This window comes from Rhinopithecus bieti, unplaced genomic scaffold, assembly GCF_001698545.2.
Source record: "Rhinopithecus bieti isolate Rb0 unplaced genomic scaffold, ASM169854v2 scaffold_18921, whole genome shotgun sequence".
Taxonomy (NCBI): domain Eukaryota; kingdom Metazoa; phylum Chordata; class Mammalia; order Primates; family Cercopithecidae; genus Rhinopithecus; species Rhinopithecus bieti.
Window position 1 is genome coordinate 3,443,109 of NW_016810178.1, and position 16,477 is coordinate 3,459,585.

The following is a 16,477-nucleotide window of genomic DNA, read 5'->3' on the forward strand; positions in this document are numbered from 1 at the left end:
ATATCTAGTTTCATCCACACAGTGGTGCTAGAAAACCAAGAAATGATCATTGTTTTCCTCCTAATCAGTAGAATACATATTTCTAACTGTTCCTTGTAAATGAGTTGTGTTATATGTTTCCTCAACCTCTATCAAATCTATCATAATTAGGATTTTTACCTGTGAAATGTTTCCATCACCTCTCAACCAGATGATTGCAGTAGCTTTCTAGTGGATCTTCCTGGATTTACCCTGCTTTATTCCAATTTGTTTTCCATATTATAGTTATAAGTACTTCTTTATAAACTCAAATCTGAACTTTACTCTCCTGCTTAAAAACCATTAATGAATTCTTTTAAATTGAATTTGTCAACAAAAATAAATACAGGCCGTTCATAATCCAGTTCTTGCCGAGTTTTCGTTTATTGCAACCTTTCCTGTACAAGTGCCCTTGTTGCTCTGCATTTCAGCCAGTGTGGCCTTCTTTGAACAGTGTGGACTTCTTTGTTTTCTTTGAACACAAGTTTTCTTCCTACTTTTACAGATTTTCCTTCTGTCTGGAATAAGTAGAGTAGTGGGTGTGCATGTATATACACGTATTTTTTATTTTAAAAATATGTTAAGTTGATACATAATTATGGGATTTTGTGTTATATTTTGATACATGCATACAGTGTGTAATGATCAAATCAGTATTTAGGGTGTTCATCACCTTCAGTATTTACCATTTCTTTGTGTTGGGAACATTTGAAATCTTCTAGCTATTTTGGTACTCGCTGTTTTGAAATATACAATATATTGCTGTTAACTATAGTCACCCAACTGAGCTGTCAAACATGAGAACTTAATCCTTTTAATTGTATGTTCGTACCCATTGAGCAACCTCCCTTCATCCCCCCACCCCTATCTTTCCCAATCTCTGGTAACTATCTTTCTACTCTCCCCATCCATGAAATCCACTTTTTTAGCTGCGTATATGATGCCTTTCTGTACCTGGTTTATTTTATTTATTTATTTATCTATTTATTTTTGAGATGAAGTCTCGCTGTGTCCCAGGCTGGAGTGCAGTGGCATGATCTCGGCTCACTGGAATCTCCGCCTCCCAGGTTCAAGCAATTCTCATGCCTCAGCCTCCCCAGTAGTTGGAATTACAGGCATGCACTGTCACACCCAGCTAATATGTTTTTCATATTTTAGTAGAGACGGGGTTTCACCATGTTGGCCAGGATGGTCTTGATCTCCTGACCTCGTGATCCACCTGCCTTGACCTCCCAAAGTGCTGGGATTACAGGCCTGAGCCATGGCACCTGGCCCTGTGCCTGGTTTATTTCATTTAACTTAATGACTTCCAGTTCCATCTGTGTTGCTGCAAATGACAGAATTTCGTTCTTTTTTATGGCTGAATGGTATTTCAGTGTGTGTATATACTACATTTTCTTTCTCTCTTCATCCTTTGATGGCCACTTAGGTTTCCTCCATGTCTTGGCTTTTGTAAATAGTGCTGAAGTAATCATGGAAGTGCGGGTATTCCTTTGATACACTATCTTTTGTTTTGATAAATATTCATTTGTGGGAGTGCCAATTGTGATATAGTAGTTATAGTTTTAGTTTTTTGAGAAACCTCTTTACTGTTTTCCATAATTGCTGTACTAATTTACATTCCCACTGACAGATTATGCATTCCCTTTTCTCTGTGTCCTTGCCAGCATTTGTTACTTTTCTTTTTGTATTTTTTTGAAAATAGCCATTCTAACTAGAGGAAGATGATATCTCATTGTGATTTCGATTTGCATTTCCTCAATAATTAGTGATGTTGACCATTTTTGCGTATACCTGTTGGCTATATATATATATATAATATACACACACACACACACACACACACACACACACACACACATATATTCTTTTGAGAAATGTCTATTAAGATCTTTGCCCTCTTTATGCTGGGACGGTTTTTTTTTTTTTTTTTGCTTCAACAGCAAAAAAAGTTTTTCATTCCTTATGATTGAATAGTTTGCAAATCTTTTCTCCCATTCTATAGGTTGTCTCTTCACTAGGTAGGTTGTTTTGCTGTGCGAAGGTTTTTGTTTTGTTTTATTTTTTGGTTAAGTATAATCCCATTTGTCTTTTTGTTTTCTTGCCAATGCTTTTGAGGTCTTAACCATAAAATCTCTGCATAGACCTGTATCCTGAAGCATTTCTTCTCTGTTTTCTTTTGATATTTTATAGTTTTGAGTTGATTTTTGCATATGGTGAGAGATAGGAGTCTAATTTTATTCTTCTGCTATGGATATCCAGTTTTCACACCATTTATTGAAGAAGGTATCCTTTTCCCAGTGTGTGTTCTTTGCACCTTTGGAAAAATCAGTTAGCTATAAGTACATGGATTTATTTCTGAATTCTCTATTCTGTTCTAGTGACCTGTATGTTTGTTTTTATACCAGCACTATGCTGTTTTGGTTATTATTGCTTTGTAGTATATTTTGAAATCAGTTAGTATGATGCCTCCAAATTTGTTCTTTTTGCTCAGTATTACCTTGGCTATTTGGGGTCTTTTGTGGTTCCATACAAATTTTAGGATTGCTTTTTTCCTTCCTGTGAAGAATGTTACTGGTATTTTGATAGGGATTGCATTGAATGTATAGATTGCTTCGAGTAGTATGGTCATTTTAACAATACTAATTTTTCTAATCAATGAGCATGAGATGTCTATTTGTGTCCTTTTCAATTTCTTTCATCAATGTTTTGTAGTTTTCTTATAGAAGTCTTCCACTTTCTTGGTTAAAATACTTTTCCTTAAGTTAATTCTTTCTTATCTTTTATATCTTGGCTCAAACCTTGAAAAGCTTTCATTAATCTCCCCAAGTAGAACTCTTACATTATGTGTTCTCATGTTACCCAGTGATTATTCTTTATCACAATTTAATTATATAAAATATATTTCATAAAAAATATATACAATTTATATGATTATTTGACTAATGCCCATTTCCTCACTGTATCATAAGTGCTAATTGGCAAGATTCCATTCTTGGCTCATCACTGTGTCATCAATGTCTATTGAAATTTATTTATTTTTAAATTTTTATTAGTTGCTATATAAATGAATATAACTCAGGCAGGACTCAAAGTGGTATTGGAAGTAGGAACAGGTGAGCATTTGGGGAAAGAAGAAAACAGTTGCAATCAGAATACAGTAAAATGAGTTTTATATTAGGGAAGAAGAAAACAGTTGTAATCAGAATACAGTAAAATGAGTTTTATATTAGGGTAGGATATTGGCCCAGCATAATCCATTTATATGTTTCCTGTTGAGGCAGAAATTAAATCCCGATCAGGAGCAGTTCTGAGCCATAAAAGTTTCCATCTTCATGAAAGGGCAGGAGGAGTGGGAGGAAGAGGTCACATTTGCTAGATTTAAACTTAGGGAAGCAGCTAATGCTTAAGTGAAGAAATCCCTGTTCTCTAAGCAGATCTTGTTTCTAGTCCAACTGTGATACTGTTTTGCTCTGTACCCTTGGAAAAGATGTAGTATAACGTTGGAGAAGTCATTATTTGTGTTTACATTTATTTATATAACTGTAAAATGAGATTTTAAAAGTTAATTTCTTAAGGTGTATTAAAATGAATGAGATAATAGTATATAAAAACATTTTTAAACTATATAAACATTTCATAAATTGGGCTTAACATTTTCCTGGAAATGGGAGATTCTTCGTTTTAGAATTTCTATTCTTTGTATTCATAATTATTAGAGGTGCTAAAAGAGGGTCATGACATAAAATGCCCTACTTCTGTGGCCACTGTATTGTAAATCTTGTAAGGACTTGGGACCATATCAGTTTTACTTACTGTTTATCCTCTGTACACAGTACCCAGAAATTATCTTTGAAAGAATCATATACTGAATTGTTCTGAAGGCCTTTGTGACTGGCATTCTGTGGTTTCTTTGCCTTGTAGGCATTCTACAGAAAGAAACTATCTGAGGCAAAACTCTTGATGTTTATGTTTGCTTTCCTTGTATTTCAGCTGTTGCAGAGGTAAAACTTCGAGATGATCAATATACACTGGAACACATGCATGCTTTTGGAATGTATAATTACCTGCACTGTGATTCATGGTATCAAGACAGTGTCTACTATATTGATACCCTTGGAAGAATTATGAATTTAACAGTAATGCTGGTAAGAGAAACATGTATGTAATAATAAATATATGTATGTAATATGAAGCAAATTTGATAATTAAGTTTCCCTTTTGAATCTAATATCCAGAGAAGTGAGGTGCACATACTTGTAGTATATGGAATCCTATCTATGTAATACTCCATTTCTTATTTCAATTTTAATTTTTCTCTTTGATCCTGTTATTTACACTTACCTCCACTCTCACCATTGGGCAACGACTGTCATGTATTTTATATATTATTAATACTGATGTAACTGTTCATGTCTCCTTTTTCTATGTGAGGTATTGTCCCCGACTATAATGGTGAATTTGCTTTTGTTTTAGTTTTTACTTTATGTATTTTAACTATCTTAATTTGTACAAACATTTAGGATTGTTTTGTTTATACTGAATTGATTCTTTTAGCATTATAAAGTGTCTCTGTTTATCTCTAGGTTCTGTGAATAATTTTTGTCTTGAAATCTTCTTTGGTGTTAATACAGTTATTTCTGGCTTTTGTAAATTAGTATTTTCTTCTATCCTTTTCTGTTTATCAGTGCTCTTGTTTTAAAGTATGTATCATAAAGAGCATTTGGTTGGCTCTTGTTTTTTCCATATGACAATCTCTCTTAATTGGAGGGCTTACATTTATACTTAATTTAATCTAGTTCCTGATATTCTTGGGTTGATATTACCATCTTGCTCTTCTCATTATGCCCTGTTTGTTCTTTGTTCCTTGGTGTCTCTGTTCCTACTTTTTTGCGGGAGGAATTAATCACAGTTTTTCTTTTTTAAAAAATGCCTTTAGAACTCGATTTAATTTCCTCCTTGGCTTTTTATTTAAACCTGTTTGTATTATTATTTTTTAAATGGTTGATACAGAGATTATAGTGTTTTCCTTGACTTACCACAGTCTGCCTCTAATTAGTATTCTTTTACTTTAAGAACAATGTGAAAACCTTACAACAATATAATTCCTTTCACTTACCCTCTCACTGTTTGAGCTAATTTTATTGTATGTTTTACACCTTCATATGTTGGAAACTCCACAGTACATTGTTAATATATTTGCTTCAAACAGCCAATAATCTGTTAATAGCTTCCTAAGTACTCTGTTCCGTCTAGCCCTCCTGTGCATTGCATCTACAGAGTAGTCTGTCTCATTTGCGTGTTTAATACTATCACTTGCTGAAATTCTTTTAATATTTCCTTCATGGCAAAATCCATGTTTTAATATGTAATTTAAAATAGACAATATGTTCATGTAATTTAAAAAACAAAAAAGTTTTAAAAGGTATTTAGTGAAACCTCCTTGATCCCATCTTTTATCTATCCTATCTCCAGTGTCCATTATATCCCCTGCAATTTCTTTACTGGTTTTGTGTGTCTTTCCAGAGGTGGTAGGTTGTTTGTTGTTTTTTGCAAGTATAAACACAAAATGATATATATGCTTAAAATAAACTTTTCATCTTTGCATATACGTTTATATGCCAAGTTTTCTCCAACCTTGCCTTACAGCACTTTGTATACTGCATTCTAGCCATACTAAACTCTTGCAATTCCTGAGACATGCGCTGTATCCTATTTCTTCTGGTCCTTTTCTCATCGACAAACTACCTGAAGCATACTTTTAATTCAGTGTCAGTCTACTTTGCAATCTTTACTTAAGTCCCAGGTTGTAACCATTTTGTCATCTAGCATGCTTGCCCTGACATCTTACCTCTATGCCCCTAGGAATATTCACACCATTGGCTCTCAAATCTACATATGCTATGAATTTCATCTAGTCTAGAGGTTGATACGCTTTTTTGCACAAGGCCAGCTAATTTAGGCTTTGTGGGCCAGACAGTCTCTTGTTGCTCGCTTTTGCTGTTGTAGTGTGAAATCAGCCATAGATGTTTATACGCAAATGAGTGTGGCCATGTTCCAATTAACTAACCTTTATTTACAAAAACAAAATGGGCAAGAATTGGCTTGTGGACTGTAGTTTACCAACCCCTGGACGAGGCCATGGGTTCTAGCACCCAGCAGAAGACTTGATCAATATATTTGTTGAATGGATAATAGCTGTGTAAAGTTCGTTATTACTGTTGGGAGTTGGCTTTGCATTCTGAATAGGACCTTCCTCCTGTTACTTCTAATCCAAATATTTGTATGAGTTCTGTATTGGCAATGTAGTGTTTATCTCAAAATGTTCGGAAAGGAGTTAGACATTTCCTGGTAATGATAAATATTTTACTCCAGGTGATTCCTAAAACAGATAGTATAAAATTGTGATTGTTTCTTGTTGGATCAGAGGAGATGCAGTGTGGCCTCTTACTCTCTTAGGTATTAGTTGCTTTTTCTTGCTAGCCCCATGTTCTACCAAGAATTACTATCTAGGCCCAATGTGTATAAGCCAACTAAAGTGATAGGACATGCATTTTTATGAGTGGCTATGCTCTGATCTCTCTGATCAAATAGATTTTAATGATCAAATAGATTTTGATGTAGAGTTCTGTGTATATGTGTATGAAAGTTTTTCCTTAATCCTTTTTGTGTTAATGAATAGGGCATTTGTTCATAGCATTTGGTGTACCATAAAGTTTGCCAATAACATTTATTCTCCCAATTTTCTGACTCAAGAAGTCGGATGACATTATGGTAGATCTGAAAGTGTTAATTTTTGTAGTACCATCCATATTCATAATTTATTTTACTTTTCCATAGGTATCTTGTGGCACATGTGATGTAGCTCTAATACTTGTTAGGGAGGTAGGGTAGTTAGTTGAAAAGGAAGTAGACATTTAAGACAGACTTACCAAATGAGTTCATTTTAACATGTTTATTGAAAACCTGCTCCGTGTAGGACACTAATGTATAGGTTGGTGCAAAAATAATAGTTTTGCCATTACTTTTAATATGTTCAAGTACTTATATGTATACAGCGCATGTCTCAGGAATTGCAAGAGTTTAGTATGGCTAGAATGCAGTATACAAAGTGCTGTAAGGCAAGGTTGGAGAAAACTTGGCATATAAACGTATATGCAAAGATGAAAAGTTTATTTTAAGCATATATATCATATACATATATGTATATGTATAGTTGTACATATAAGTTCAGGTAACTTACATGTTATACTTTTTAGGTGCTAATATGAGTGTACAGGTAACTATTACATGGTAATATATAGCTGACAAAAAGGGTACAGCAGTCTCCATATATCCTTGGCTTCAGTTTTCTAGTAGAAAATAAGAATAATGATAAGGTTTTTTAGACGTTAAAGCAAGATGTGTGAAAATGCTTTGAAAAGTAGAAGGCATTATGCAAATATGAAGAGATATTACTGGCATATGCCTTGGGGTATCACTTTATGGGAGACAAACACTGGCTGGGTTTTTTGCACATATTCCTTATTTGAGAGCAGTAGAACTGTATGATAAGAATAAATCATAATGTCAGGTAACTTTTATTAAGTAGAGATTATTACATATCAGGAACAGTTCTAAACACTTTACACATACTGTTTAATGAACAGAACCGTGGATCCTGTGGATCCTATCTCATAGAATAATATCCTCATATTATCCTGATATACAAGATACTATTATTATCTTATAGTTGAGGAAACTGAGGCATAGGGATATTTCTAAGAGTCTGGATTTAAACTCATTTATTCCAGAATGCCACAGTGCTCTACCAGTTCTCCTTATTTCTTGTTAATAGAGACAGATATTATGGTACCTTGAGGCTGCTTCATATTGAAGTGCCATTATTTCGGAGTAACATTTTCTGAGCTGCAATACCTGATTAAAGAAAAAATAATAATAAAGAGTGGGGTCAATTCTTAGAATTGTGCATTTAATACAAAAAAAGAGAAAAGGAAAAGGAACTTATATTCTTTCTTCCAAATAAAGTTAATGGTTATTAGTAATGAAAAGACAGACTTCTCCAAAAAAACGATCACTTCCTTTAGAAGGGCTATGTTTTAAATGTCATTGTCTCACTAATATTAGTAAATGGTTATCTAATAATACCTGTTAAATGGCTACCCATTGCTTCTTTTAAACTTGGGTAGGCCCTTTCTATAAATCTGTATTTATTAGAAAAATACTTTGTTATTTCAAAGATTCTCTATTGTAGCTGGCAACTGTCAAGAGGCCCAAATCTGTTATAATTATTCTATTATATAAAGGATTTTTTTAAATTTTATAATTTTATAATTTCTTTTCCTTTAGGTATCATAGTTAATGTATTACTTGTTTACTGGTAACGACGCTAGGTTGAGACAGTAATACCATTTAACTATATTAAATTACTAAGCCTGCCTGGTTATATCTCAGCACTTTGGAAAGGCTGAAGTGACTCATGGGGGAGCTACATATATAGGCCTTATATTAACCTACTATCAATAAAATTAATAATTATATTTTATTAATATTTCTAAGGTCAGGAAGTTTATGAATATATTTATATTATTATCTGTATAATATATTCAGTAATTTTAATGAACCTAGCATTCATTGGACTATATTACAACTTGAATATTCTGTATGATTATTATATAAAACACCCGTTATAATTGATTCACCTATATATTATATATCTTTTTACATCATAATTCTATATACTTTATTATATATACTAAAAAATAATAATATAATAAAAAAATAGTTACAAATAATATATATTTATATTTGTTGTAGTGTCATTACTATATATATATATATATATGGTATAATGTTGTATGTTTTTATTGCTATGATCTTGTCAAATAATATTTACCAATTTATTAAGAAAATTGTAATGACTCCCTTATGGATGATATATAAATTATATTATAATATTAATATATCGTAATATATAAAATAGGCTGAAGTATATCATAATGGGCATTATAATTTTTATTTAGCATCTTATATTGACTCAGGGATCTGCATTAAAAGTACTGTGTAGAGGCCTGAAGAAAAACTGAATATAGTAGTTACATTCAAGGTTGGTTTGGGGGGTTGTGGATGGGTATACTAGAAATTGCATTGAGAGCTGAAGTATTAATTTATTTAGAAAATCTTGAGAAGTGGTTTATTCTCAAGCAAATGTGGAGTAGGGGAAAGAAAACCAACTTTTGGAGTAGGGTTTATCAGGATTTTAATCTTGGCCCTGTCATTTTCTAGCAGTGGAGCTCCAGACAAATTATTTATTCTTTTTGAACCTCTCTTCTAAGTGTGATTAATAATTTTAACCTCATAGAGTTTGGTGATAAATACATGACATGTTAAAAAGTTGAAGCACTTATTTAATACAATTCTTGTATATTATAGTGATTCAGTAAGTATTCCGTTCATCAGTGAAATTTTAATCCAGCATCAGCTGTGAAATGTTGCCTTAGAATGATTTTTCAGTGTTAGCCCTTGAACGTAGTTACATTAACTTTTTGTGAGGAAAAAGAAAATGATTATGTGAGACCTGGACATTATAGATGTAAGCCTATAAAGTGTTGTTATGAGGGCATGTAGTGAAATTGTCAATAGAGGTTATTCAGATATAAGTAAATGCTATATTTTAGGATTTACAGAAAAAGGTATTTTATTGCTTATAGTCCAGTTAAAATTAAACTGTACTTTGAAAAATTAGATCTAAACAATCAAACATTTAGGTTGCTTTTACTTTAACTGTCATTAATGCAGGTAAGAGAGCCACTATGTGTTTCCTTTTGTGTTTTAATTTAATTTTCACATTTAGATACTCAAGTATCTTAATCATTCTGTTGGATATTGTACCCATTTATCTGGTTGATAATTAGACTTCTAGCAACCTCCGTCATGTATAACCACGTATTTTAAAGAAAATGGCTTAAAATGCTCATAATTGTGTATGAAATGAAGAATAGTAATTTAACAAGTTTATCTCAACATTCTTCCCAGTAATGGTTTATTAGATTAAATGCAGTGTGGGGCATGTGGTAGAGACAACTAGAAACCTTTACTTTGAAATAACTGTTTTGAGGAAAGCATCCCATTTTATCTTACTAATACCTTTAAAATTATGTCTATCGCCCACAAGTTGCTTGGTCTTAAAAAAGTAATGTATTTGAAGCAGAAAGGGAAAATTTTCTCATACTCCTGATCTCCCCAACCGCTACACTTCTGTCTTATTTTCCTAATGGTAAACGTTCTTAACGGGTCAGCATGTGTCTGTCTATATTTTGTGCTGTCGTATCATAATGTTTGTTTTGGCATATATGGATTCATATTGTATGTATTCTGCATCTTTAAAAAAAAATCAGTATCTAGGAGATCTTTTTATGTCAGTATTATTAATCTACCTCAGTATGTTTAACAGTTACTTGGTATTCTGTAGGGTGGCTGTTCCATAGTTAACCATTCCTGCCAATGCTCTCCAGACAAAGATACCAGGCAAGCATCTGTGGTTGAATGAGTTGGATTTGTTACTTTTGCAGTAAGGGAGAACACATACCATGGGAACCACAGACTGTTCAGTAAAAGGATTTAGAAACAGGATGCTGTTATAAGATTGGTCTTCTCTGTTGGGTGATTTTGGAGGAAGGGTTAAAGAAAGTGAGGCTTTATTCTGGATTGAATACTGTCAGGAAACTGATTGTTTATGTAATGGGTATCTTAATAAGTCTTATCTAGAAGGAGAGAAGACTAGACTGAGGCTCAGACTATAATTAGTAAGGAAGCTGCAGCTGCTTATATTGGCCTGGTCATGTTTGTAGCCTTGACAGTGTTCCTGTTGTATCTGTGTTCAGATATCACTGTGAAGTGCTGCTGTTTTTGTCCTGCTCCATCACGGTTATTCAGAGGCCCTATCTGATGTTTACGTTTTGTGAAACTATTCCTGTTGAACAGAACACTTGTTAGTGCCAGTCCAGCTCATAACAAAACGAAGGCCTGGCTGATACTGCTAGGCCTTTTCCGTAATATCAGGGGCTGCTTTCTTCTTACCTACTTTATTGATAAATAACTAGGTTGTTTTTCCTAGTTTTTATTGGCACAGTTTTCCTTTTCGTTATTAAAATAAACATTTTTGTTATATAGATCTTCATGTACACATGCAGGTATTCTTATTGAATAAATTCCGGTAAGTGGAATCATGTCAAAAGGCATATAAAACATAAAACTTAATAAAAACATAGCAGTACCTCATAGCTTTATATTATCTCCAAAAAGCCTATAGTTATTTTTACTCCCACTGACATGGCACTTTAGCCAAGAATAGTCATTACTAGTGTAAGATTGTTTTCTCTGGTCAATGAGGTAATCATATTTTATTAATCCGTTATTTTATAATAGTGATTTGGGTGTTTTTTGTTTTGTTTTGTTTTGTTTTGTTTTGACAGTGTCTCGCTCTGTTGCCTGAGCTAGAGTGCAGTGCTGCGATTTCAGCTCACTGCAAACTCTGTCTTTGGGTTCAAGCAATTCTCCTGCCTCAGCCTCCCGCGTCGCTGGGATTACAGGTGCCTGCCACCACACCTGTCTAATTTTTGTATTTTTAGTAGAGATGGGGTTTCACCATGTTGGCCAGGCTGGTCTTGAACTCTTGCCTCAGGTGATTCACCTGCCTTGGCCCCACAAAATACTGAGATTATAGGCATGAGCCACCGTGCCTCGCCTACTTCTTTTAAACTGTAGTTTTCCTGTTCAAATATTTTCCCCATGTAACATTTTTTCATTTTTTCTTTTTAATTTTTTTATTTCCCTAGGTTGTTGGGGAACAACGGATGGCGTTTGGTTACATGAGTAAGTTCTTTAATGGTGATTTGTGAGATTTTGGTTCAGCCATCACCTGAGCAATATACAGTATACCCTATTTGTAGTCCTATTTGTAGTTGAATTTTATCCCTCACCCCTTCCCACTCTTTTCCCAAGTCCTCAAAGTCCGTTGTGTCATTCTTATGGTTTTGCATCCTCTAGCTTAGCTCCCACTTACGAGTGAGAACATACAATGTTTGGTTTTTCATTCCTGAGTTATTTCACTTAAAATAATAGTCTCCAGTCTCATCCAAGTCACTGTGAATGCCATTAATTCATTCCTTTTATGGCTGAGCAGTATTCCGACGTATATATACACCACAGTTTATTTATCCACTCGTTGATTGATGGGTATTTGGGTTGGTTCCACTTTTTTGAAGTTGCAAATTGTGCTGCTATAAACATGCGTGCGCAAGTATCTTTTTTGTATAATGGCTTCTTTTCTTCTGGGTAGATACCCAGTAGTGGGATTGCTGGATCAAACGGAGGTTCTGCTTTTAGTTCTTTAAGGAATCCTTATACTGTTTTGCATAGTGGTTGTACTAGTTTACATTCCCACTAGCAGCACGGAAGTGTTCCCTGTTCACAGCATCCACACCAACATCTACTATTTTTGATATTTTGATTATGGCCATTCTTGCAAGACTAAGGTGGTATCGTATTGTAGTTTTGATTTGCGTTTCCCTGATCATTAGTGAGGTTGAGTGTTTTTTCATATGCGTTTTGGCCATTTATTTGTATATCTTCTTTTAAGAATTGTCTATTCATGGCCGGGTGTTGTGGCTCACGCCTGTAATCTCAGCACTTTGGGATTGGAAGGAGGCTGAGGCGGGCGGATCACAAGGTCAGGATTGAGACCATCCTGGCCAACATGGTGAAACCCCATCTTTACTAAAATATAAAAAATTAGCCAGGCATGGTGACACGCACCTGTAGTCCTAGCTACTCGGGAGGCTGAGGCAGGGGAATCATTTGAACCCAGGAGGCAGAGGTTTCAGTGAGTCAAGATCGCACCATTGCACTGCAGCCTGGCAACAGAGCGAGGCTCCATCTCAAAAAAAATAAAAAAAGGAATAATTGTCTATTCACGTCCTTAGCCTACTTTTTGATAAGATTGTTGATTTTTTTCCTTGCTGATTTGTTGGAGTTCGTTGTAGATTCTGGATATTAGTCCTTTATCGGATGTATAGATTGTGAAGATTTTCTCCCACTCTGTAGGTTGTCTGTTTATTCTGCTGACTGTTCCTTTTGCTGTGCAAAAGCTCTTATAGTTTAATTAAGTCCCAGCTATTTATCTTTGTTTTTAATCTCATTTGTTTTTGGGTTCTTGGTCATGAAATCCTGGCCTTAGCCAATGTCTGGAAGGGTTTTTCCAATGTTATGTTCTAGAATTTGTATAGTTTCAGGTCTTAGATTTAAGTCCTTAATCCATCTTGAGTTGATTTTTGTATAAGGTGAGAGATGAAGGTCCCGTTTCATTCTCCTACATGTGGCTGGCCAGTTATTCCAGCACTGTTTGTTGAAAAGGGTATCATTTCCCCACTTTATATTTTTGTTTGCTTCATTGGCTATAAGTATTTGGGTTTGTTTATGGATTCTCTCTTTTTTTCCATTGGTCTGTGTGCCTATTTTTATACCAGTACCATGATGTATGGCCTTATAGTATAGGTTATACCAGTACCATGACATGGCCTTATAGTATAGGTTGAAATCAGGTAATGTGATGCCTCCAGATTTGTTCTTTTAACTTAGTCTTGCTTGGGTTATGCGGGCTGTTTTTTGGTTACATATTTTTTTTTTTTTTCTAATTCTGTGAAGAATGATGGTGGTATTTTGATGGGTTTTGCCTTGAATTTGTAGATTGTTTTGGCAGTATAGTCATTTTCACAGTATTAATTCTACCCATCCATGAGTGTGGGATGTGTTTCCATTTGTTTGTGTAATCTTTGATTTCTTTCAGCAGTGTTTTGTTGTTTTCCTTGTATAGGTCTTTCATCTCCTTTGTTTAGGTATATTCCTACGTGGTTTTTTTTGTTTGTTTGTTTTTTGCAGCTATTGTAAAAGGGGTTGAGTTCCTGATCTGGTTCTCAACTTGGTGGCTATCGGTATATAGAAGAGGTACTGAATTGTGTACATTAAGTTTGTATTCGAAAACTTTTGCTGAATTCTTTTATCAGTTCTAGGAGCTTTCTGGAGGCGTCCTTTGGGATTTTCTAGGTAAACAGATAATCATCAGCAGACAGCGGCATTTTGACTTTCTCTTTACTGATTCGGATGCCCTTTATTTCTTTCTCTTGTCTGATTGCTCTGGCCAGGACTTCCAGTACTATTTGAAGAGGAGTAGTAAGAGTGGGCATGCTTGTCTTGTTCCAATTTTCAGAGGGAATGCTTTCAACTTTGCCCCATTCAGTATTATGTTGGCTCTGAGTTTGTCATAGATGGCTCTTATTATATTGAGGTATGTCCCTTGTATACCGATTTTGCTGAGAGTTAATCATAAAGCGATGCTGGATTTTGTTGAATGCTTTCTCTGCATCTATTGAGATGATCATGTGATTTTTGTTTTTAATTCTGTTTATGCAGTGTATTACATTTATTGACTTGTGTATGTTAAACCATCTCTGCATCTCTGGTATGAAACCCTTTTGATCATGGTGGATTATGTTTTTGATATGTTGTTGGATTCGGTTAGCTAGTATTTTGTTAAAGATTTTAGCATCTGTGTTCATCAAGGATATCTGTCTGTAGTTTTTTTTTTTTTTTGGTTATGTCCTTTCCTGGTTTTGGTATTAGGGTGATACTGGCTTCATAGAATGATTTAGGGAGGCTTCCCTCTTTCTCTGTCTTGTGGAATAGTGTCAATAGGATTGGTACCAGTTCTTTGAACATCTGGTAGAATTCTGCTGTGAATCTGTCTGGTCCTGGACTTTTTTTTTTTTTTGATGGAGTCTCGCTGTGTCACCCAGGCTGGAGTGCAGTGGCGCTATCTTGGCTGGTTGCAAGCTCCACCTCCTGGGTTCACGCCGTTCTCCTGCCTCAGTCTCCCGAGTAGCTGGGACTATGGGTGTCAGCCACCACACCCAGCTAATTTTTTTTTATTTTTTGTAGAGACGGGGTTTCACCTTGTTAGCCAGGATGTTCTCAATCTCCTGATCTCGTGATTTGCCCGCCTTGGCCTCCCAAAGTGCTGGGATTACAGGCATGAGCCACCGCGCCTGGCCTGGTCCTGGACTTTTTTTATTGGTAATTTTTAAATTGTAACATCTCCCATTTTGTTTCTTATTGATCTTATTTGGATTTTCTCTCTTCATTTCTTGATTAATCTTGCTAATGGTCTATCCATTTTTTTTATCTTTTCAAGGAACCAACTTTTTGTTTCCTTTATCGTCTGTATTTTTTTGTTTGTTTCAATTTCATTTAGTTTTGTTCTGATCTTGGTTATTTCCTTTCTTCTGCTGGTTTTGGGTTTGGTTTGTTCTTGTTTTTCCAGTTCCTTGAGGTGTGACCTGAGACTGTCTATTTGTGCTCTTTCAGACTTTCTGATATAGGTGTTCAGGGCTATGAACTTTCCACTTAGTACTGCCTTTGCTGTGTCCCAGAGGTTTTGATAGGTTGTGTCACTGTTGTCTTCAGTTCAAATAATTTTTTAATTTCCATCCTGATATCATTTTTTGACCCAATGATAATTCAGGAGCAAGTTTTTTAATTTCCATGTATTTACATGTTTTTGAATAGAATGTATATTCTGTGGTTGTTGGATGAAATGTTCTGTATATATCTGTTAAGTCCATTTGTTCCAGGGTATAGTTTAAATCCATTGCGTCTTTGTTGACCTTCTGTCTTGACCTGTGTAGGGCTATTAGAGGAGTATTGAAGTCCCCCACTATTATTGCATTGCTGTCTATCTCATTTCTTAGATCTATTAGTAATTGTTTTATAAATTTGGGAGCTCCAGTGTTAGGTCGTTATATGTTTAGGATCATGATAGTTTCCTATTGGACAAGGCCTTTTATCATTGTATAATGTCCCTCTTTGCCTTTTTTAACTGCTGTTGCTTTAAAGTTTGTTTTGTCTGATATAAGAATAGCTACTCCTGTTCGTTTTTGGTGCTATTTGCATTAAATGTCTTTTTCTACCCTTTTACCTTAAGTGTATGTGAATCTTTATGTATTAGGTGAGTCTCTTGAAGGCAGCAAATGGTTGGTGAATTCTTACCCATTCTACAATTCTGTATCTTTTAAGTGGAGCGTTTAGACCATTTACATCCAATGTTACTATTGAGATGTAAGGTACCATTCCAGTCATCATGCTCTTTGTTGCCTGTATACATGTTTTTGTTTTTTAATTGTTTTTTTTTATAGGTCGTGAGTGATTTATGCTTAAAACGGGTTCTGTTTTGATGTGTTTCTAGGATTTGTTTCAAGATGTAGAGCTCCTTTTAGCAGTTCTGTAGTGGTGGCTGTCACACGCATCCATGTAAAGAGACCACCAAACAGGCTTTGTGTGAGCAGCAATGCTGTTTATTTTACCTGGGTGCAGGCGGGCTGAGTCCGAAAAAGGAGTCAGCAAAGGG

At 34.8% G+C, this 16,477-nt stretch overlaps 1 protein-coding gene across 2 annotated transcripts in view; it reads left to right on the plus strand.

Moving 5' to 3' along the window:
- The window catches only part of NUDCD1 (NudC domain containing 1), a 93,119-nt gene that overhangs the window by 8,222 nt on the left and 68,420 nt on the right, over positions 1-16,477 (plus strand). For both annotated transcript variants that reach the window (XM_017891525.1, XM_017891524.1), the window contains exon 2: positions 4,012-4,166. In XM_017891525.1, the coding sequence (XP_017747014.1) occupies positions 4,012-4,166 (155 nt within the window). The remainder of the gene's footprint in view (positions 1-4,011; positions 4,167-16,477) is intronic.